Genomic DNA, 24,749 nt, shown 5'->3' with positions numbered 1-24,749 from the left:
TCTCAGAGATCATTTCCCTCACTTTGTCCTCAGACTCCGCCCAGGTATCTTGTGGAGATTCTGCAACTCAGTCCACAACCATGTTGTTCCGCCTGGATTGTCCCTCGAGATAATCTGATTTCTCCATCATTGTTATCATGGATTCACACAAAGAACTGATGTCCTCTCCCAATGACTTACAGATTGCTGCCATCTTGCTTTCCTCCTGTTTCAACTCCCCGAACTGCAAACTGTTCTTCAGGTCCTGGACCTATCTGGTCAGGTCTTCCATTCTTGTATTAGTTGAATCCACCAGTATTTGGACAAAACACTTGAAGCTATTTTCTTGTTGTTGTAACAACTTCTTGTAGAACTCTTTTTGTTCATTACGTGTGAGAGACATCACTGTCCTCAACGGTACTCCCACCGGCTTTTGTCATGGTTGCTAGCAACATATGTTACGCTGTTACTCCTCACAGTTCCAGACAGGGCAGGTCAAAGGGAGTCCCAGCTACAATGGCTAACCGCGTCGCGTGCTGGTTTCAAACCTTCAAGAAAACCCAGCTAGCTTGATAGGCTAGCTGCTACGCCAAATAGCTATTCAGACCTGGCCTCGGACAGCAGGATCACTGGACAGAGACTAGCAGTCCCATCAGCTGATGCCAAATACATCATGGGATCCAAACTAAAAAGTTAGCTAGCCACTAAGAAATTTTCCAATATACTGTACTTTCAGATCAACAAACTTTTAAAAAACTAGCTCTCCCTTGTTCCCACCATTTGCCTCATGCAGCGCGGAACATCTCCTTTGCATAGATCAAACAGTTGATTGTGGCCAGTAGAATGTTGTCCCACTCCTCTTCAATAGCTGTGCAAAGTTGCATTATATTGGCAGAACTGGAACACGCTGTTGTACACGTCGATCCAGAGCATCCCAAATTCGAGTCCACCATCCCAACCGTGAAGCACGGGGTGACGGCATCATGTTGTGGGGGTGCTTTGCTGCAGGAGGAACTGGTGCACTTCACAAAATAGATAATTTTTCATTCTCATGAAGCTATGTGGATATATTGAAGCAATATCTCAAGACATCAGTCAGAAAGTTAAAGTTTGGCAGCAAATGGGTCTTCCAAATGGACAATGACCCCAAGCATACTTTCAAAGTTGTGGAAAAATGACTTACGGACAACAAAGTCAAGGTGCTGGAGTGGCCATCAAAGCCCTGACCTCAACCCTATAGAAAATGTATGGGCAGAACTGAAATGCTTGTGCAAGCAAGGAGGCCTACAACGCTGACTCAGTTACACCAGCTCTGTCAGGAGGAATGGGCCAAAATTCACCCAACTTATTGTGGGAAGTTTGTGGAGGGCTACCTGAAACATTTGACCCAAGTTAAACCATTTAAATACTAATTGCGTCTATTTAAACTTCTGACCCACTGAGAACGTGATGAAAGAAATAAAAGCTGAAAAAAATGATTATCTCAACTATTATTCTGACATTTCACATTCTTAAAATAAAGTGATGATCCTAATTGACCTGAAACACTGAATTTTTACTAGGATTAAATGTCAGGAATTGTGAAAAAATGAGTTTAAATGTATTTGGATAAGGTGTATGTACACTTCTGACTTCAACTGTACATGATGTCTATTATCTGCCGTTCACAGTTTAAACCGGGATTAATCCGTGAAGTGCACTTTTCAGCGAGCCAGTGGCCAGCATTTGCCCACTGAAGTCAGATCAAGACCCTGGTGAGGACGACAAGCACGGAGATGAGTTTCCCTGAGACAGTTTCTGACAGTTTGTGCAGAAATTATTCGGTTGTACAAATCCACAGTTTCATCAGCTGTATGGATGGCTGGTCTCAGACAATCACGCAGATGAAGAAGCTGAATGTGGCGCTCCTGACCTGGTGTGGTTACATGCGGTCTGCAGTTTTGAGGCCAGTTGGACGTACTGCCAAATGTTCTAAACTACATTGAAGCGGCATGATGGTAGAGAAATTAACATTCAATTCTCGAAACAGCTCTGGTGGACATTTCAGCAGTCAGAAATGCCAATTACACGCTCTCTCACAACTTGGGAAATGTGTGGCGTTGTGTTGTGTGACAAAACGGCACATTTAGAGTGGCCTTTTATTGTTCCCAGCACATGGAGCACCTGTGCAATGGTCATGCTGTTTAATCAGCTTCTTAGTATGAGAAAGGAGAAATGCTCACTGACAGGGATGTAAACAAATGTGTATGCATATGGAACATTTCTGTGATCATTTATTTCATCTCGTGAAACATGGGACCAACACTTTACGTTTATATTTTTGTTCAGTGTATTTTCAAACCCTAAAGCCAAGATTGGTAATTTGACTGTATTATATGAGCTCGCTTGCGCTGAGGTGGGAGAGGCGGTAATATCTGAAGTGTGTCCTTAAAAGCGCGCCAAAGTGCCAATTTCCATTATGCGCCTGATGGGGATATTTAAGAGCAACTGAATGCTGGTCTTAGTGGTAACACGGTTGGTTATGGAATGGATTTTGACAGCGGAAGCGCAGCCAGCCTTTTTTTGTGTGCTTTTTGTGCCTTAAACCTTGAATTTTGAATCATACAAAACAAGTGTTTTTCCCCCCAATTTTGTTTCATTTGATTAAAAACCAAGCAGTCTCCCCTCTCAATTAAGGCTGTTTTTTATGTCATACCCAATGCATTCGCCAAGTGGTCAAGGCTATCGATGAAGTGTTTGGCTTATGAGACCGCTTTCAAATAAATCTTAATCACCAATAAATCTTAAATCACCAGAGCTTTGTTAAAATATCAAATTTGTCAAAACAGTGAATACAAACTGTGCAACGTCACACCTACAGTATGTAGGGTATTACAGCGCATTTGATTATTTAGGATGTGCGTTAAAACTCCATACATGTAGGCTATATAGGCCTAACCATCATGGAACGAGAGCTGAGATAATCCGGTGAAACTCATATTTAGAAGCATTTAAGTTATTTTCCTGTAACAATGGCTTGTTTTCCATTTCATTTGATTAAAAAAAAACAAGCCCCTATAGTAGGCCACCCTTACCGTAGTATAACGAAAGCTGTTTCAACAGCAATGTGTCTACTGTATTTTTCTTATCCCGGCCATGTATTAGCCAAAGAGCCTATCCATAAAACATTTCTAAAATGTATACTTGTGACTTTTGCCAATATTCACAATTAACATAGGCCTACCTGCAGTGCATAACATATGGCGTGTATCCATTTCCAAAGACCACCTCTTGTCCAGTTGCCAAAGACTCGCTCCTCCAAACACAGGCTATTCAACATTTTCAGTACTTTAACGCTGTATCGACAGTAGGCCAAGGCTATATCTTGTTTATTGAGAACATGCCTCACACATACAATACAATTTACGGGAGACTATTATTTTTTATTTGCGGATAAGTGCGATGCATAAAGGCCTATACTCATTGAAGCTAATTACAACAATCTTGACTGTCAACACTCCAAAGATATTGAGCAAACAGTGGATTTTTTTTAATACTGTTGCTATCACTAGTTACTGTTGCCTATGCTATTTAATAAACTGTAGTATCAATCCACAATGGACTAGGATGAGAATATTCTGTGCCCCTAGCCGAATTGGAGTTGATGACAACGCAATAATATACAGAATTTGCGAAAAATGCATGAGGTATTAAGCCATGGAATGCCTTGATTGGCCAGTGAGCCGCTAAGCCCACATTACACCTAAAACCTGTTTATTTATCAAAACCCAGCCCTTTCGGCCTTCTGCCAACTATTGTGTTCATAACTGCTGTGAAAATAGCTCAAATATTTCTGACACACCCCTGGACCTATAGCACTATGCCAGCACTTAGATTTACCATTTGCATTAGGTTTCTTAAAATAAAACCCTCAAACATTCTTGTGATTGGGCACACCTCTTTGACCTGTGTGCCCTGAGTTAGTCCAAAAAACTTGACTGCTGACATGCAAAACATTTTGGGACTGTATTAACAGTGGACTAATTAAAAAAATACCAAAATATAGTTTTTCAGTGGATTTTTCCTTTAAGGCCAGGTTTCAATCTTAAGCATTACCGCCTGCTTGACGCTTAACGGTTGATTCCAATTGAGCTCACATCTGCAGCGTTTACCTTGAATGAGATATCTGTGAACGTGATTGATTTGATCTCTCCATGACAGACTGACCAGGTAAATCCATGTGAAAACTATGATCCCTTATTGATGTCACTTGTTAAATCCACTTCAATCAGTGTAGATGAAGGGGAGGAAACCAGTTAAAGAAATATTTTAAGCCTTGAGACAATAGGGACATGGATTGTGTATGTGTGCCATTCAGAGGGTGAATTGGCAAGACAAAAGATTTAAGTTTGTTTAAACGGGGTATGGTAGTAGGTGCCAAGTGCACCGGTTTGTGTCAAGAACTGCAACACTGCTGGGTTTTTTCACGCTCAACAGTTTCCCGTATGTATCAAGAATGGTCCACCACCCAAAGGACATCCAGCCAACTTGACACAACTGTGTGAAGCATGGGAGTCAACATGGGCCAGCATCCCTGTGGAACGCTTTCGACACCTTGTATAGTCCATGCCCAGACAAACTGAGGCTGTTCTGAGGGCAAAAGGGGGGTGCAACTCAATATTAGGAAGTTGTTCCTAATGTTTGGTATACTCTGTGTTTATATTTAAATGCAACTACGATGTGAAATTCTCTACTTTTCTACAGTTTTTACAGAGAAATGTTCACATATAAACAAGACATTAAATGAAACGTAAATGAAGGGGTTGAGAATGTCAGTAGCTTGAGCCAAGTCATGTCTACGACATATATAAAGGACGTCACGCTGCTTGCTTAGCGAGTACCGCTTCCCCTTGATCGACTCATATCGAGACTTCCAACTCAGGACCTCTGCCCCGCAAACACACGTGACCTCCCTCCTGAAGTGTTCTAACCCGTGGCACTATTGAAAAGGACTTTTCCAATGGCGCAAGGAGTGACACTTCAGGTTAAGGAGTGAGTTTTACAGTTCTCCCATTTGCTACACAATCAAAGGGCGCATCTCAATAGTTTGAAGCCATCCCTACTATAGCTTCTGCCAATGGGTACTTTATGATAGGGAAGGACTAGAAAAGCAAACAAGCTTGAGCTACCATTACATTACCAATACCCAGGTGGTGCAAATATGGCTGGCATAGAATAAGGTGATGGTACTGTATCAGAATCTCACAAGGCTTTAGGGTTGGGACGGTAATGGCCAAGCGTTCCATCTACAGCGTTGTTCAGTCCAGTCATGTTGAAAGGGAATCAAAAGAGTACCAACAAATGGGAGCTAAGGGCTAGGATTCAGTCATTGTCTTTCAACAGGTGGCGCCACTCCTACTTCTTCGACTGTTAGTCCCTCTACCGATCAGTGCAAACACAAATTATGCTATCTGATGTAAGACAATGGGGTTCTGTTTGAAACAACCACAGCCTAGGCGCATAATGACTGTATTTCAGAAAGTATTGCATTTAGTAATATGGCCCTGCTTTTTTCCCCACTAGCTTGTATATTGTTTATACCTATCCAATGCTTTCAGATCTACAAGTGCCTGGGGGTTAGGGGTTAGGCATTGTTAAATTGAGGCCTGGGCCTTGGTGCCCCATACATGCCCACTGCCCCGCCCTCTGTTGTGGCAAGGGTGTGAACTGTGAAGCCTAGTCAGACATGGGACTGGTTAGCCAGGGTTTTTGTCCCCCTTCAGCCGGCGGACGAGCTTCTCGCTGCTCCGTCGGATGGAGGCTCGCAGCTTACTGAAGGAGCTGCTTCTCTTCAGGGAGCCACGGTCATCCTACGGGGAGAGAGAGCAAGGGAGGGTTACACACACATGCTCACCCACATGTATGCATGCAACTGCTCATACACATGTATGTATGCACATGCTCACACACCACACGCACATGCTCATACAGACACAAACACACACACCAGTCGGGGCTGCTGAGGGGAGGACGGCTCATAATAATGGCTGAAACGGAGCGAATGGAATGGCAGTAAACCATGTGTTTGATACCATTCCACTCCAGTCATTACCACGAGCCTGTCCTCCCCAATTACACACACAGGCCCAATTGTCTGTATACATGTACATATACACTCATGCATACTCTGGGTAGGGCTATACAGTCACACTGTAGGCAATCAACTGCAGCACATACTTTTATAGACTAAGCGTTTTCACAGGCTGCCCAATTCTGATATTTTTTCCACTAATTGATCTTTTGACCAATCACATCAGATTTTTTCACAGCTGATCAAAAGACCAATTAGTGAAAAACAGATCAGAATTTCGCTGCCTTTGTAAACACAGCCTAAGCAGGACGATCTGGATTTAAACCAAATAGCAAAATTAGAGCAGTTGAAGGGAGAGCAGTTCATAGTAGAGCTGGAATGGAATTAATGAAATGAATGTGTTTGATACCATTATATTAATTATGTTCCAGCCATTACAATGAGCCCGTCCCCCGATTTTAAAATGACACAACAAGCCACTGCTCTCTTCACTGACATTTTCGACCTCTCCCTGACTGAGTCTGTAATACCTACACTACAGTTCAAAAGTTTGGGGTCACTTAGAAATATCCAAAAAAAATTGTCCATTAAAATAACATCAAATTGATCAGCAATACAGTGTAGACATTGTTAATGTTGTAAATGACCATTGTAGCTGGAAACGGCTGATTTTTAATGGAATATCTACATAGGCGTACAGAGGCCCATTATCAGCAACAATCACTCCTGTGTTTCAATGGCACGTTGTGTTAGCTAATCCAAGTTTATAATTTTAAAAGGCTAATTGATCATTAGAAAACCCTTTGCAATTATGTTAGCACAGCTGAAAACTGTTTTGCTGATTAACTTCTTGGATATAGGGGGCGCTCTTTTAATTTATGGATAAAAAAACGTTCCCGTTTTAAACAAGATATTTTGTCACGAAAAGATGCTCGACTATGCATATAATTGACAGCTTTGGAAAGAAAACACTCTGATGTTTCCAAAACTGCAAATATATTATCTGTGAGTGCCACAGAACTGATGCTACAGGCGAAACCAAGATGACATTTCAAACAGGAAATGCCCCAGATTCTGAAGGCGCTGTGTTCCAATGTCTCCTTATATGGCTGTGAATGCGCCAGGAATGAGCCTACACTTTCTGTCGTTTCCCCAAGGTGTCTGTAGCATTGTGACGTATTTGTAGGCATATCATTGGAAGATTGACCATAAGAGACTACATTTACCAGGTGCCCGCTTGGTGTCCTCCGTCAAAATTATTGCGTAATCTCCAGCTGCGTGCAATTTTCCATTTGGTTCAGAGGAGAAACCAAACTGCCACGAATAATTTATCATTGAATAGATATGTGAAAAACACCTTGAGGATTGATTCTAAACAACGTTTGCCATGTTTCTGTCGATATTATCGAGTTAATTTTGAAAAAAGTTTGGCTTTGTAATGACTGAATTTTCGGGGTTTTTTCTTAGCCAAACATGATGAACAAAACGGAGCAATTTCTCCTACACAAATAATATTTTTGGAAAAACTGAACATTTGCTATCTAACTGAGAGTCTCCTCATTGAAAACATCCAAAGTTCTTCAAAGGTAAATTATTTTATTTGAATGCTTTTCTTGTTTCTGTGAAAATGTTGCCTGCTGAATGCTAGGCTTAATGCTATGCTAGCTATCAATACTCTTACACAAATGCTTGTGTAGCTATGATTGAAAAGCATATTTTGAAAATCTGAGATGACAGTGTTGTTAACAAAAGGCTAAGCTTGTGAGCCAATATATTTATTTCATTTCATTTGCGATTTTCATGAATAGTTAACGTTGCGTTATGGTAATGAGCTTGAGGCTATAATTACGCTCCCGGATACGGGATTGCTCGACGCTAGAGGTTAAAGAAGCAATGAAACTGACTTTCTTTAGACTAGTTGAGTATCTAGAGCATCAGCATTTGTGGGTTCGATTACAGGTTAAAAATGTCCAGAAACAAAGAACTTTATTCTGAAACTGGTCAGTCTATTCTTGTTCTGAGAAATGAAGGAGATTCCATGCGAGAAATTGCCAAGGAACTGAAGATCTTGTACAACGCTGTGTACTACTCCCTTCACAGAACAGAGCAAACTGGCTCTAACCAGAATAGAAAGAGGAGTTGGAGGCCCCGGTGTACAACTGAGCAAGAGGACAAGTACATTAGATTGTCTAGTTTGAGAAACAGACGCCTCACAGGTCCTCAACTGGCAGCTTCATTAAATAGTACCCGAAAAACATCAGTCTCAACGTCAACAGTGAAGAGGCGACTCCGGGATGCTGGACTTCTAGGCAGAGTTGTATAGAAAAAGCCATATCTCAGACTGGCCAATAAAAAGAAGTTTAAGATGGGCAAAAGAACACAGACACTGGACAGAGGAACTCTGCCTAGAAGGCCAGCACAGCTCATAGTAATAAATGTCTGGAATAGATTGAATGGAATGGTATCAAACACGTGTTTAATGTGTTTCATACCAATCCATTTATTCCATTCCAGCCATTACTATAAGCTGCCTTTCCTCACCACGAAAAAACTTGACTCGAGTTGAACTTTTGACAGACAAAAACTGACAATTGATGATGAATGCATATATACTATTTCATCCTTGCTCATGAGTCTCTGTAGCCGTAGCCTGAGCGGTAGAGAATTGTACTCTTCCTCACCCCATTCCATTCCAGACTGCGGCTGACCTCCTCTCCCCCATGTAGGCCACTGTTGTACTTCACTGTGATCACCTCAGAGGTCAGGCTCTCACTACTGCTGCATTGGTGATCCATGGCCGTGCTGTTGCTGGAGGCCTCGGCAGCTAGAACACACCGCTTCTGGCTCTATACACACACAGACGCACACACAGATGAACCCATGATTGCATGAGCGGGCCTAAACTCAAAAGCATGCATACACACAAATGCATAAACACACACGCATCTCATGAACACCTACAACATGGAAACACACAGCAATACTACTAATTGTGGGAGGATAAACATATCCTGGCCATTCCCTGGCCAGGTATTTCCTAAACCTTCACATTTCATTGGTATTAATAAGTAACTTGCGGGTGAACTCATTTCCTACTTGTAAGTGGTTACGGTTGTATGTATATGATCATTCCTCACAATCAAATGCCGACCGCATTATCTCCCAAGAGAACTCCTCCGTTATTGTCACAGCCGTGTATATCGCCCTATAAGCGGATACCAAGATGGCCATCAAGGAACTTCACTGGACTTTACGCAAATTGGAAACCATATATCCTGATGCTGCATTTATTGTAGCTGGGGATTTTAACAAAGGTTATTTGAGAACAAGGCTACCTAAATTCGATCATATCTATTGCAGTACATGAGCAAGTAACACGCTCGACCATTGCTACTCTAACTTCAGTGATGCATACAAGGCCCTCCCCCACCCCCCTTTTGGCAAATCTAACCATGATTCCATCTTGTTACTCCCCTCCTATTGACAGAAACTAAAACAGGAAGCGCCCGTGCTTAGGTCTATCGAACGCTGGTCTGACCAATTGGAATCCACGCTTCAAGATTGCTTTGGTCACGTGGACTGGGATATGTTCCGGGTAGCCTCAGATAACCGCATTGACGTATATGCTAACTCCTCAAGCGAGTTTATAAGGAAGGGTATAGGAGATGTTGTACCCACTGTGACTATTAAAACCTTCCTTAACCAGAAGCCGTGGATTGATGGCAGCAGTCACGTAAAACTGAAAGCACGTACCACCGCATTTAATCATGGCAAGGCAACACGGAATATGGCCGAATACAAACAGTGTAGTTATTCCCTCCAGATTACAAAAAGAAAACCATCCCCGTCGCGGACATCGATGTCTTGCTTCCAGACAAATTAAACAGCTTCTTTGCATGCTTTGAGGACAATACAGTGCCACCGACGCGAACCGCTACCAAAGACAGGAACAATGGAGGCCAAGGTAACTGAATTAAATGACCATCGCCCTGTCACACTCACTTCTGTCATCATAAAGTGCTTTGAGAGACTAGTCAAGGATCATATCACCTCACCTGTCACCTTAGACCCACTTAAATTTGCCTACCGCCCCAATAGGTCCACAGACGATGCAATCGCCATCACACTACATACTGCCCTATCCCATCTGGACAAGAGGAATACCTATGTAAGATTGCTGTCCATTGAATATAGCTCAGCATTCAACACCATAGTACCCTCCAAACTCATCATTAAGCTTGAGTCCCTGGGTCTTGACCCCACCCTGTGCAACTGGATCCTGGACTTCCTGACGGGCCGCACCCAGGTGGTGAAGGTAGGAAACAACATCTCCACTCCGCTGAGGCCCAACAAGGGTGCATTCTCAGCCCCCTCCTGTACTCCCTGTTCACCCACGACTGCGTGGCCATCCACGCCTCCAACTCAATCATCAAGTTTGCAGACGACACAACAGTGGTAGGCTTGATTACCAACAACGATGAGACAGGAAGGCAAAATGATCATCAAGGACAATAACCAAGCAAGCCACTGCCTGTTCATCCCGCTTCCATCCAAAAGGCTATGTCAGTACAGGTGCATCAAAGCTGGGACAGAGAGATTGAAAAACAGCTTCTCTCTCAAGGCCATCAGATTGTTAAACAGCCACCGCTAGCAAAGAGAGGCGGCTGCCTACCTACAGACTTGATATCATTGGCCATTTTAATAAATGGAACACTAGTCACTTTAAGAATGTTTACATATCTCACATTACTTATCTCATATGTATATACTGTATACTTCACTATCTATTCTTTACTATCTATTGCATCTTAGCCTCTCTGTCACTGCTCATCCATATATTTGATATTTCTATATTCTCATCCCATTCCTTTACTAGATTGTATGTATTAGGTTTTGTTGTGGAATTTGTTAGATATTAGGTTTTGTTGTGGAATTGTTAGATATTACCTGTTAGATACTCCTGCTCTGTCGGATCTAGAAGCAAAAGCATTTTGCTACACTCGCAATAACATCTGCTAACCATGTGTATGTGACCAATAAAATCTGATTGGATTTTTATAGGAATTTCATTATGAACAATACATTCATGTGGACCATACTATAACTGAACACTTGCCTTTTTTTCTCTCCCTAAAAATAAATCTAAACTGTAAAAATAAATCAAACAAATAATAATAAAAGTTAAATAAAACAATTATATTAAGTTAAATAATATATATATATTTTTTTAAATGCAGACCGAACCCACTTGTTTAGGGGTGTGAATGGCCGCCGCCTCCACTGTCTCTGCTGCCTTCAGTTTGCCCTGTCGCCTGTAGAGGGCTCCCAAGTTCCTCAGGGTGTTGGTAATGGTGGCACTGCACGGGGTCAAAGGTCAGGGGTTGTGTAAGCCAGGTAATATTCATTAGTGTACACCATAACAAAACCTTTTGCAACAGAAAACTAAAACAAGTCTTTCTTGTTGGACAATTTCAGGTATTCCTTCCCCGTTTCGGCCTGTTTTCTTTCATTTCATGCCTAATACGACCCTAATGGAGTAGGACGAATTTGCCCAGCCTTAGGCACAGATCTAGGATCAGCTTTCCCGCCCCAACTCCTTACCTTAACCATAGGGAGGGAGAATGAGAAACTGACCATACATCAGTGACTCAAGGGACAAATTCAGCATACTCAGTCAGAAAACTACTGGGTAGATGGTGAATCTTAAAAAAAAAATGTTTTACTAGGCAAATCTTGTTTACAATGAAGGTCTACCAAAAGGCAAAAGGCCTCCTGCGGGGACGGGGGCTGGGATTTTTTTTTAAATTTTATTTAATAAAAAAATAGGACAAAACACACATCACGACAAGAGAGACAACACTACATAAAGAGAGACCTAAGAAAACAACATGGCATGGCAGCAACACATGACAAGACAACATGGTAGCAACACAACATGGCAGCAACACAACATGGTAGCAGCACAAAACAGGGTTTCTTGGGCACAGACAACACATAGGGCAAGAAGGTAGAGACAAAAATACGATATAGGAACGACTTCTTGGTAAAGTTGTCTCTAGATGCTGATCTTGAGTCAGTTTAGTATTTTCCCCACTAATGGTTAAGGTTGGTATTAGGGGAGGGGAAGCTGATCCTAGAGCTGTACCTAGTGGAAATGTCACCCGGAGCATGGAGATGACTGACCTGTCCACTTTGCGAGTTCTGTCCCAGCTACCTTGATCTCCTATAGACAGGCCTTCTCTCTGTCTGCCCTGAGGAGCACACTTTTAAACATGGTCAACAGGAGAATGGTGAATAATGGCTCAGTTGGTTGGAGCATTGGTTGCTGTGCAGGTTATAGTCCAGTGTGGGCAGATTGTTTACTATGGTTGTAGTAGGTGAAATGAGATTTGATCAAATATGAGGGGCTGAGTTTGCTCACCTGTTCCTCCCTCTCCTCTGCCTGCATCCAGATGGACTTGACCTCCCCTGTATCGACAGATAAATACACAGACAGACAGACAAGTTAACTGGTGTAATGGAACCAATAGAATAGCCCCCAAAGTGCAAACCCACCCATCCAGCATGCAGGCTAAGCGAAACACAGCACACCTCAAGGATTTGAAAGAGTTAAAGTACTATTTCAACCCAGGTATGGCTGGGAACTAGAGGCATTTTCCATACTTTTTTCAAAATAAAAACCTGGATGGAAGATGTAAAAGATGGGTCCTTACCATTTGTATAGCCACTGGCCTTCTCGTGGGCATGGGTTAGGATATCTTTGAACAGCACTTCTGCTTGTTTAAACTTCCCCTGCTTTAGGTAACAGGAGGCCTAAGAGAGGAAGGGAGATACAGTGGGGCAAAAAAGTATTTAGTCAGCCACCAATTGTGCAAGTTCTCCCACTTAAAAAGATGAGAGAGGCCTGTAATTTTCATCATAGGTACTCTTCAACTATGACAGACATAATGAGAAAAAAAATCCAGAAAATCACATTGTAGGATTTTTATGGTCTTTCAAAATGGAGTTCTAGCCCAGGCACTGTTTGGGACTAGATGCTAGTGTCCCGGTATTTTCCTTTCATCATTCCAGCACACTTCTATCAACTGTGACGGATGCTTAACCAAGCCAGACCATTAAAACTCAGCTCAGCTCAGTAGTGTGGAAAGGATACCAGACTCTCACCAGCTTGTTCTTGGTTTTAGCCATGTTGGGGTCGTCGGGGCTAAGCCTAGTCTGGTAGATGTCCAGGGCCCGTTGGTAGTGCTGCTCCACCTCTCCATATTTCCCCTGGTTCTGGCACAGCAAGGCCAGGTTGTTCAGCTGCTTGGCCACGTCAGGATGCTCCTTACCCAGTATCTAAATCAACAAGGGTTAGGAGTTTAGGGTAGGATGAGCTATTTAGATAAGGCAGGCAGGCAGGCAGGCAGGCAGACAGACAGACAGACAGACAGACAGACAGACAGACAGACAGACAGACAGACAGACACCTAGTGACCCACCTTCTCCCTAATCTCCAGCGCTCGTTTACACAGTGGCTCGGCGTCTTTGTACCTCCCACTCTTCCCATAAAGCACAGCCAGGTTGTTGAGTGTAGCAGCCACCTGAGAGGAGGGTAGGGGACATTAGACACAGGGTCAGTGACACTCACACAGCCGCTAGGTCAATGACAGCTACAGTGACTAGTAGCTGTCAGCCTTAGGATTGGAAGGGGAAGCAGGTATGGGAGCAACACAACAGTGGCGTCAGGGACAAACACAAAGTTATGGTCATACACACACATAGACACAAAGTGATGGTCATACACTCACCGCCGGGTGGTCCCTGCCAAGGGTCCTCTCCCGTACCGCTAGCGAGTCGTTGAGAAGGTTTGCTGCCTCTTTGCACTTATTCTGGTCCCTGGAAGGAGAGGGGTGGTTACTAGGGTATCGCCACGGCAACCTCAGGGTAAAACCAGGGTTAGGGTTGCCAGATCTTGGCTGTTTTCAACAACAACAATGGTTCCCATCATGTGAGAAGAGTAACTGACTATTTATCATGTTAAACCCGAATGCTTTCACTGTCAAACATTAGGCTGGGATTGGGCTGCAGAGTTGGTGGATCGTGCTTTGAATGAAATGGTGTGGCTGGCAGGTAGGATTTCCACACTAAATCATACAGACAGAAGAAAAAACAAACATTTGCGCCTGGCAGCTATTCCAAAAAAGGCGGAGCCCATGTCCTTATAAACTTCCTGCATCATAATGTGCTTCAACACTGACATTTGACACCTGATATTTTTACTCTATTGGCAGCCACTGCTTCTTTGAAGTTTAGAACCTGCTAGCCCATTGCCATCTGTGGGAAAGCTAGGTGCCCCCTACATGAGGAATGCACAAAACTGGATCAATTACTTAGCTCATGTCAGCTGTTGTCTATTCAAAAGTAACATAATCCTAAATCGATGGTACCATAACGTTGACCAATTCGTTTTGGGAAAAATAAGAAAATATTGATATTCATATTTAGTCATATATGACTGGAAGACCATAAGAGCACTCATTGAAGGATACATAACTTCGGTGTAATAAAGACAATAGGCCTATGCTGTCATCACTATGATATGTTTTATGGTCTCTGATCAGATTCTTTCCATTACAAACACTGTTCCCGTCTTACTCTTATCAAACTGGTGGAACAATATCTCATCGGAGAACATAACTGAATATAACGCAGGATCGTTCCTGTGGTCCGTCATCATATTCTCCGGCATCCCGCGGGGCTCACCTGTAGACTAGGGCCAGAATGTTAAGCATGGTGGCTACATCTGGGTGCTCATGTCCGGAGGTCTTCTCCAGGTCCTCCAGGGCCTGTTTGCAGAGAGGCACGGCCACCTCGTAGCGACCCTGCGAGGCGTACTGGATCACTAGGTTGTGGAGCGTACGCAGACGGTCTGGAATCTCGTAGCCACCCTGGTTGGCGGCAGCCATCGCCACATTGCTACTGTGCTGCTGAACTGAAGGGAATATGGAGTCTACCTTATTTAATGACATAGAAACTGTGACCATTATCTCTACCGCTAGTTTACTAGCTAGTAATACTAGCTTGCTAGCTTCTAATACATGCAACAAATAATTTGTGCCACTGACAAAATAATACCACCACCACCATTACAACAATTAGTAATTGTACTATTGTCGTTATTTTGTGACTATCATTGCTGTTACTGTTAGTGTTTCACTGTGCCAGAGAATGTTTGAAAGCTACATAGTAGGCAATTCTGATACTGAATACGATTCTAGTTTAGATTACGGTAATAATCCCGGTCTCTAATCCCCTGCCCACCCAGTGCTTACTGCCATGGCCCTGGTTCTCCTCTTCGTCATTGCGGAAGAGGTCATCAAGTGTCTCCTTGCTGGAATCCATCTCTTCCTGGTGAGTAAAGCTAGTGTTGTATTATCACTATCGTTAGCGCACACACAGCTAACAAGAATTGTTCCTAGAACATGAGGTTAAGTTCCCACTCCTGTCTGACTGAGAAGAAAGCCCAACAAAACCTTATGGGAACATATCAGGTGATTCATGTTCTGGATACATTGACAATGTGGAAGAAAAACGTCCCTGTTCATGTCATCACCCTACAATTTTTTGGACTGTCCTGGAATGGTTTTGCGAGAAAATAAGTTGTTAGAGATGCTAGAATGCTATCTGTAACATTGATTAATTGTTCTGGGAACCAAAAGTTGTTGGCTTGGCATGCATTCACACATTCTGTGGCACTGTTGAATCCATGCTTGTCTCCAAAAGTCTCCTCTTTAGTACCTTGACAGAAACTCTGGCTTCTTCTGTGCCTTCTGTTATAGCATGGATCCCACTGCTGCCACCAAAAACCATTAATCATATTGTCTGACCTGCATTTGAGTATAAAGTTCTCAAACATGATCTAGGAAATGTTGCTGTCTGTAGGGACTTAAATCCCAGTGGCTCCCGAGTAGCGCAGTGGTCTAAGGCACTGCATCTCAGTGAAAGACATGTCACTGCAATCCCTGGTTCAAATCCAGGCACATCTGGCTGTGTTTGGGAGTCCCAGAGGTGTGTTATCTGGGTTTGGCCTGAGTAGGTTGTCATTGTAAATAAGAATTTGTTCTTAACTGACTTGCCTAGTTAAAAAAAGGTTCATATTTTTTTTTAATTAATGCTGAGAGAGCAAGTTTATACTAGTCTAGCAATATACATATTTCTTTTTTTACAATTCCTGATGGCTAAATGGGGTGGATTAATGCCTGTAAGTTTGTTTTTGATCTGATAAAATGTATTTATGCTTTACTTGAAATCACTTGAAGATCTCTAAATAAACTATGATGAAAAAAAAGAGAATCCAAATGTGGCGGTGACTATTGACTCACGGGGGACGAAAGGTCATCGCCGTCGTCATCATATCGCCGGAGGCAGCTCATGAACTCCAGGTGCTTCCTCTCCTCCTCCAGCTGCGCCACACTCTGCTCGCTCTCCTGCAGCCTCCACTGTGCCCTGGCCAGCTCGTCCCGCAGCCACTGGTTCTCCTGGCACAGCTGCCTCACCTGAGCACGCAGCTTCTGCTTCTCCGCCTCCACCATGCTAAGGTGGGCCGACAGTGCCAGCAAGACCTAGGGAAGGGGAGGTAGGAAAATAATTATTGCCAGTCCACCCATCACACTTGCATGGGAATGTCCGTTCTCATAATTCTATGGGGGATAACCCAGATAGGCCTTTAACCTGAAACTGCATAGGTTTTTCTTACCATGTCTTGCCTTATGGTTTGTTCAAGACAACTGGGAAATCAGAAAAATAAGAGGTAAAATCATGACGTCAGGTATCTTTAGGTTGGAAAGTCGGAAAGAGGCCAAAACTAGTTTTTCCAGAGTTCCTAGTTGTCTTGAACGCACTGAAGTCGGAAGTCAGAGATTTTTGAGGTCCCAGTTCCCAGTAGTTTTGAATGCTGCATTACTGTGGCTGACATCAAGTAAGTGTCATCTGACCTCCCATGACATGACCTCAACCCTAACTTGATACATACTGACAATACTATGCAAATTGCTCTAAGCTAAAGAAAGCTTACCCCAGCTGCCACAAGCAGTACCCTTAACCTCTGACCTCGGTCAGGTCCATCAGGCAAAACAGAAGTGAAACAGGAAACACAGTGGCTAGCTACAAATTGAAAAACGCGTTCTCCTCCTCACAAATGTTAAGATAGACAAAGAATGAGAAACATATATTGTTGATCCAAAATCTGAGTGCAGTCCCACATATGATTTTGACTAAGAGACTGAAACATTAACTTAAGAGTTTTGGCATATAATGTACCATAGACATCTGACCTGCACATCACCCACATAGGCTGCTACAGCCACAACGTGTTTGTGCATTTTCTATTCCTGCCACATGTATAAACAAACTAATTGAATAAAGAATTTTACTTTTCTACACAAGAGATATCCTACAAATGTCAAGAATGTTTTTGCCCTGCAGACATTTATTACATCAGCAGCATCTGTTCTTCATCTGCAAATTGCAATGATTACAATTCAATGTATCTGACCTGCGCTTCGCCCAGCCCAAGCTCTAGGGTGTCCAGCGAGCGGCGGATGGCCCTGGCCTTCTCCTGGGCAGGGCTGGTCTCCTCGTGGTTCTGGCTCCCCTCCACCTCCAGGCAGTGCAGGCTCCCCAGTAGGCCCTCCAGGAGAGAGTGGTGCTCTAGTCTCAGGGCCTCCATCCCCTGGATCACCTGCCTGGTCTGGCCCAGCATCTCCTCCTGAGTTGTCCTACGATCACCCAAGACCCTCTGTGGTGCCACCAAGGCGGGTGCGTTTTCATACATCCTGGGGAGGGATGGAGGGTGGGGAAGAGAGGACATGGCGAAAAAAAATAGGGATTAGGTCCTAATTCAATTAAATTAGAAATAGATTGTGTAGAAGAACCCCATTTTCTCTGGGCTTCGAGGGCTGCAGCACTGCTGGTTTTCATCCTTCCCCTCTTATCTGGGACTGATTCTGACCTGGGACACCAGGTGAGTGAAATCTGTGGGAAATCCATGTCAATTCATTAACTACAGATTCAGTATTTTATGCACACTGCACAGCATGTTGCACTCACCTGGGTAACAATCTGTGAGAGAAAGGCAGACACAAAATCATTTAATTTCCTGGTGATGATGATGATGTGTGGCATTTGTTATTTATTTGTAATACAGTCAAATATTTTTCCCAATGTCATTTGGACCCAGGAGAGTGCAGCATGCTGTGCTGATATTGTGCTGATACCCCTGATGTAAAACAGTTGGCTGTTAGTGCTGTACATGATCAATCCAGGAAGCTCTGTTATCACACCAAGTGTAATGTAAGATGATCAGAGTTCATTTTGGCAGTAGTTATTCTACAGTCTTCTTTATTTTCCCCTTGTGTTGTCAATCAGTAAAATGACATTCTCTTTGCTGCGAGAACACACAAATTAATCATAAACGTGTTAACAAGAGCCGGGTATTTAGTTTAACTTGAAAACAGCAGTATATTTTATTAAACCTACCTTAAATTGAGAATTGGGAGACAGAGAGACGCTGATCCTAATCCTGTGTTGATGTGAGGCACTGTAAGTACAATGAAGTAGTGTGATGAAAGATTTGTCCACAGCTTAGCCACACCCTATGAGTAAGACAACAAACTAAAATGGCACTAACAAACACCCAATTAAATACAGTATTTGGATCGGCAATGAAACATTGTGCATATACTAATACAACACACACACACACAAGCACTCTCTGTCTCTCTCTCTCTCAAACTTAGAGCCATGGACTCTCACTCACAAACTCCCACAGAGTCCCAAACTCATCATCTCAAGCTCACCCCGGTCTCGTTCGCAGCTAAAATTAGATATTCCCATAGTACCCTGACCCCCTGCAGAGGGGTCGCTGGCTAACCCCAAGGAATGCTTTTGTGAATGGGCACCGTGGACGGGCCACAACAATGGCCTGACCCCCTCATTATACAACCCCTCCCAGTATGATTTGGGGGCAGAGGTTTGAGTCCATCATAATAGGGGGGGGGGGGGGGGGGGGGTTGTGTGGAGACGGAGAAGGGTGCTGCTACAGACATTTCATAAGAGGAGGGATGTGCAGTCTGCAAATGAAATGCTGTCCTATTTGATTACCGTGGATGGAATACATTGTTATTCATTGTCCTATAAGATCAGTGGAATTTAGTGAAAGACATACCTGAGACATTATTGATTAATATACACCCTGTATAATTTATGGGACCAATGGAATTAAATATGAGATAACACATATTGAAGCCAATCCAGACACATTATAAAAAAATGAATATCCTCATGTGGCTAACTGTGATATAAATACACATAGAGCTATCATCATTTATAGATGTGACATCCCACAGCCACAGTATCCTGGTGCTGCTCTGTGCCAGAATGTTAGCGGAAGTCCATTGTAAGAGTCATGGTGGCTAATAGATAACATTGTCTTCTCTGTTTCTAGGCTATAGCCCATTAGTCACCAAAACAAAGAGTTCCATGCCAACTGTTACTAGGACAGCTGGACACCGCCTCTTGAATGAGTGGGAGTGCTCCTGGGCTTGAGGCACAGTGGAGGGCTCAAACTACCTACCGTGTGACGTTCAAGGCAACTAACTGCCTTCGAGAGAAAAGCTCTGTGCATACTCAGGCTGTACAACTGATGTACAACGCATTTGACAGAATGGTTGGTTGCGATATAACGGATACAGTATGTTAGTTACACAACATAACGTTTGTCACTTGAATTTAGGCATGAGAATAGCATGCTATTCACCCGCTATTCGTTTTGAGTGAAGATGGAATAAATGTAGGCGTGGCGGAGCAGTGTCTACAGAATAAGGTCTAGCGAACAAACCCGTTCCAAGTGGAAAAATAATCTACTTCCGATATAAATTACACCATTCTCCATGCACTGTCGTTTACAAGTTGATAAGAGCTAGGTAATAAATGAGTAATCCGTTTGGATAAGGGAATGCGAAACCAGTCATATGGCAGCAAACTGAAGCAGTAAAGTTTATGAAATCCTGTACCATTATGCAGCATTTAAATTGTATGGCCTTTTAACTTGCAATGATGGGCATTCTCGAATGTCTTCATTATAGGCTACCCTGACTTTCTCTGTCTCCTATTTATATCATGTTAAATATCAGTATTGACAATCAGTAGGCCTAATAACCAAACAAATTAAAATACCAATTTACTGTTAGTTCCCTTCAGTTGGCCTACATTATTATTTAATATTGTTTCATTTACCTTCATTTGCTTCCTCTGTAAACGACGGCATGGCCATGTACTTGTTGCTGAGGATCATTAGTAACAGTTGATAATATATATATTTAAAAAAATGTAGGCTGATTAAATCGTAATGGAGTGGAGCGCAGACCAAGCCGTAACAGTTTGAAACCGACCTATGGCGCAATACTAGGTCACGTCATCAGACAGTTTCATGGATAGTGCAGGCAATATTATAATTATATGTACAATAATCTTCCAACCTTAACATGGGTTGAAGATTTGAAAGTGTAAATTTCTTTCATGAGTAAAGGCTCTCGAAACATTTTTTTTAATGATTCATAAATACCTTACTAAACCTAAATAATCGACATCATTTTTTCTCTACCAATTGATACTGAAACAGAGACGAATATGCATATATTTCGACGGTTTTCTTCAATTGATCCCTATTATTCTGAACCTGCACTCTCAATATATTCTAGCGCGTCGACAAAATTCAAACTAAAAGGTGTACCGCATTAAAAGGGATGGTTTAAGGTAAATATACTGAAAACCCCATTTAATTAAAAATCATTTGGCCAGGAAGTGGGAGGGTTTTCGGCGGTTGAATGAAATGTATTCAGAACGCGCAAGGTAGCCACACCTGCACAGCCAAATAAGGTAAGTCTGAATACCAAATAGTGAGAAGTGCGTAGGAAAGGCATAAATTCTTAAGTCGGGATCGGAGCCTTATACATTTCATACGAGCTACAAAATATTTTAAAACTGGAGGAGAGAGTGTCGCTGCCTGAGTTTAAAGCTCTGATAGAAGAAAATGTCATTGACCATTGTAATTGTATTTAATGTATTATATTGTGCGCTTGTGTTATGTGTACACGCTGACTACTTCCTGCTGACATCTCGCCAGGTGATCCTCAAAACCTCAAGGGTTGGTTAAATAAAGGTTAAATAAAACATATACATATGCCCATCAGGGGCACACTCAGTGTCTTGTCTCACATCTTTATACTGGTTTCATTCTGTAAGCCTCGAATGAACAATGAAGGTCAATTGTTTATATTAATTTACTCATTTGGTGAAACAGCACAAATATAATTTAGGTTAGTACAATCATAGTGTGGCACTTAGATCACTGCTATGTGTTGGCCTAAAGACAGTTATTTGACTCATACAAAAGGGTACACCAATTGTCTTTGAGGTGGTTGAATGAATGGAGTGACAGGGATTTAATCAGACCTGCTACATTGGTAAACACACAAAGATTCACCAACCTCGTTTAGAGGAGATAGCTATCCCACAAATGATTCCTTATTCACCGTGCACTTTTTGGTAACCTTGTTCAATATTGAACCAAATATTCTGATTTCTGGTTCTCAACCCACTCTTTCTCCCCAATGGTACAGAATAAATGGAACTCAGAAGTAGATGCATGCATTACACAGGAAGTCATAGCAAGTTATTATGAAAAGTAATGTGAATATGTTGGGGAGAGGGTTCATTTTACTACTGTCAAACAAATTATATTTTATGTCCAGGTTCCACTGTGAATAATATAAACTGTACACAGGTGCCTTGACACCTTACCTAACCAATAATGTTGCTAACTCAATGAACATGCAATGAAAACAGTGGTGAAAGAGATCTTTACCACTGTTGTTCACTGTAAGCATCTCCTAAAAAGGTACTTCTGCCAGGAAGCTACTAGAATGTAGAGAAGAGCTCTGCAATCCTGTTCCTGGAGAGATATAGTAGGTTTTCACTCCAACCCCAATCTAGCTCACCTGATTCTAATAATTAGCTAGTTGATAAGCTGAACCAGGTAAGTACAACTGGGGTTGGAGCGAAAACATACAGGAGGGTAGCTCTCAGGAACAGGTTTGTGAATCCCTGATGTAGGCTATGTGTTGTACACTGTATAGTCTATTTGCAATGTCAATGAAATACTTGTAATATTATGGTGGCAAATAGAAAGACATATTTTGGCTTTAATTTCTGCATATAAAACAGGGATGAAGTGAATTGAATAATACTTGGTTATTTGAATAGATCTATATGTATCTTTCTATTTGTATATTGTCAGAATATTATTTCCTGTATCAGATATTGATACTTTTAAAATATGGTAATACTTTATCCAGGTAAAATGGTTTATAACTTGTTATACAGTTGAAGTCGGAGGTTTACATACACCTTAGCCAAGTACATTTAAACTCAGTTTTTCCACAATTCTTGACATTTAATCCTAATAAAAATTCCCTGTCTTGGGTCAGTTAGGATCACCACTTTATTTTAAGAATTTGAAATGTCAGAATAATACTAGAGAAAATTATTTATTTAAGCTTTTATGTCTTTCATCACATTCCCAGTGGGTTAGAAGTTTGCATACACTCAATTAGTATTTGGTAGCATTGCCTTTAAATTGTTTAACTTGGGTCAAACTTTCAGGAAGCCTTCCACAAGCTTCACACAATAAGTTGGGTGAATTTTGGCCCATTGGTCTTGAAAAGAGCTGGTGTAACTGAGTCAGGTTTGTAGGCCTCCTTGCTCACACATGCCTTTTCAGTTCTGCCCACACATTTTCTATAGGATTGAGGTCAGGGCTTTGTGATGGCCACTCCAATACCTTGACTTTGTTGTCCTTAAGCAATTTTGCCACAACTTCAGAAGTATGCTTGGGGTCAATGTCCATTTGGAAGACCCATTTGCAACCACGCTTTAACTTCCTAACTGATGTCTTGAGATGTTTCTTCAATATATCCACATAATTTTTCATTCTCATGATGCCATCTATTTTGTGAAGTGCACCAGTCCCTCCTCTAGCAAAAAGCACCCCCACAACATGATGCTGCCACCCCCATCCTTCACGGTTGGGATGGTGTTCTTCAATTTGCAAGCCTCCCCATTTTTCCTCCAAACATAACGATGGTCATTATCGCCAAACAGTTCTATTTTTGTTTCATCAGAACAGAGGACATTTCTCCAAAAAGTACGATCTTTGTCCCCATGTGCAGTTGCAAACTGTAGTCTGGCTTTTTTTATGGCGGTTTTGGAGCAGTGGCTTCTTCCTTGCTGAGTGGCCTTTCAGGTTATGTCGATATAGAGCTCGTTTTACTGTGGATATGGATACTCTTGTACCTGTTTCCTCCAGCATCTTCACAAGGTCCTTTGCTGTTGCTCTGGGATTGATTTGCACATTTCGCACCAAAGTACGTTCATCTCTAGGAGACAGAACGCATCTCCTTCCTGAGTGGTATGACGGCTGCGTGGTCCCATGGTGTTTATACTTGCGTACTATTGATTGTACAGATGAACGTGGTACCTTCAGGTGTTTGGAAATTGCTCCCAAAGATTAACCAGACTTGTAGAGGTCTACAATTTTTTTCTGAGGTCTTGGCTGATTTCTTTTGATGTTCCCATGATTTCAAGCAAAGAGTCACTGAGTTTGAAGGTAGGCCTTGAAATACATCCACGGGTACACCTCTAATTGACTCAAATGATGTCAATTAGCCTATCAGAGGCTTCTAAAACCATTACATAATTTTCTGGAATTTTCCAAGCTGTTTAAAGGCACAGTCAACTTAGTGTATGTACACTTCTGACCCATTGGAATTGTGATGCAATGAACTATAAGTGAAATAAACTGTCTGTAAACAATTGTTGGAAAATTTACTTGTGTCATGCACAAAGTAGATGTCCTAAACGACTTGCCAAAACTATAGTTTGTTATCAAGAAATGTGTGGAGTGGTTGAAAAACGAGTTTAATGACTCCAATCTAAGTGTATGTAAACGTCCGACTTCAACTGTAATGTTTTATAACAAGGCTTGCGTTGTGTCTCACTATGAATACATTTCTCAACCAAACTGGCTGTTATTTAGCAGATCATTGAGATGATTATAAGTCATTATAAAGTGGTCATAATATGTTGCTCCTGACAAGTAGGCCTTTTAATGCATTATACCTGAATGCTTACTGAAAATGTCATTTTATTTCTAGAGAATTTCATGCATATCATTCACATAACGACGTGTTACCGGTACGCCAAAGTAGCCTACATTCACTTACCCCCAAATGTGGAGTGGATTCCTTTCGACTAAAGACACTGAGTATCGTCGGTGTTGTCTCTTTGACATCGCTTTAGTGCTGTGGAAAACATCCAATCGATAGCGTATATCGTCCGGCAAAACTCCGGCTACGTGCTCAAATTCGCCCTGGATTCAAAGTGCACACAAACTCAGCCCCGTATTCCCCCCCCCCCCCCATATAGGTACGTTGAATTTGAATGAAATATCTCGTAGGATACAAATAATGCCCTCTAGGAAAAAATGAACAATTTGGGGTTCAAAGTGGGAAACCTTTGGGGTTATTATTTGTATATTATTTGTATACTAACATTGTAATGCTTACCTATACAGCCTCTATCAATTGATCTACTGAATATA

At 42.1% G+C, this 24,749-nt stretch overlaps 1 protein-coding gene across 4 annotated transcripts; it reads right to left on the bottom strand.

The window, feature by feature from the left end:
- Positions 1–3,330: 3,330 nt before the first annotated feature.
- Positions 3,331–24,503, bottom strand: LOC109900284 (kinesin light chain 1). Of its 4 annotated transcripts, none has more exons than XM_020495977.2 (15): positions 24,373–24,503; positions 18,569–18,629; positions 17,586–17,865; positions 16,414–16,653; positions 15,364–15,439; positions 14,795–15,023; positions 13,840–13,927; positions 13,531–13,632; positions 13,214–13,387; positions 12,763–12,862; positions 12,471–12,517; positions 12,233–12,312; positions 11,298–11,406; positions 8,731–8,895; positions 3,331–5,828 (listed from the first exon to the last, which is right to left on the bottom strand). In XM_020495977.2, exons 3-15 carry the CDS (start codon positions 17,862–17,864, stop codon positions 5,715–5,717), a joined length of 1,803 nt encoding a protein of 600 aa, XP_020351566.1. In that variant the 5' UTR covers position 17,865; positions 18,569–18,629; positions 24,373–24,503; the 3' UTR covers positions 3,331–5,714. The 4 variants fall into 4 exon arrangements, with proteins under 4 accessions (XP_020351566.1, XP_031693219.1, XP_020351563.1 ...); XM_031837359.1 differs by having other exon boundaries at positions 12,233–12,300; XM_020495974.2 differs by lacking the exon at positions 24,373–24,503 and adding an exon at positions 20,327–20,461.
- Positions 24,504–24,749: the final 246 nt, after the last annotated feature.

The sequence above is a fragment of the Oncorhynchus kisutch genome, linkage group LG12 (assembly GCF_002021735.2).
Source record: "Oncorhynchus kisutch isolate 150728-3 linkage group LG12, Okis_V2, whole genome shotgun sequence".
Lineage (NCBI taxonomy): Eukaryota > Metazoa > Chordata > Actinopteri > Salmoniformes > Salmonidae > Oncorhynchus > Oncorhynchus kisutch.
Note: the sequence above shows the minus strand (reverse complement) of the source record. Positions and strands in the feature narration are given on the sequence as shown.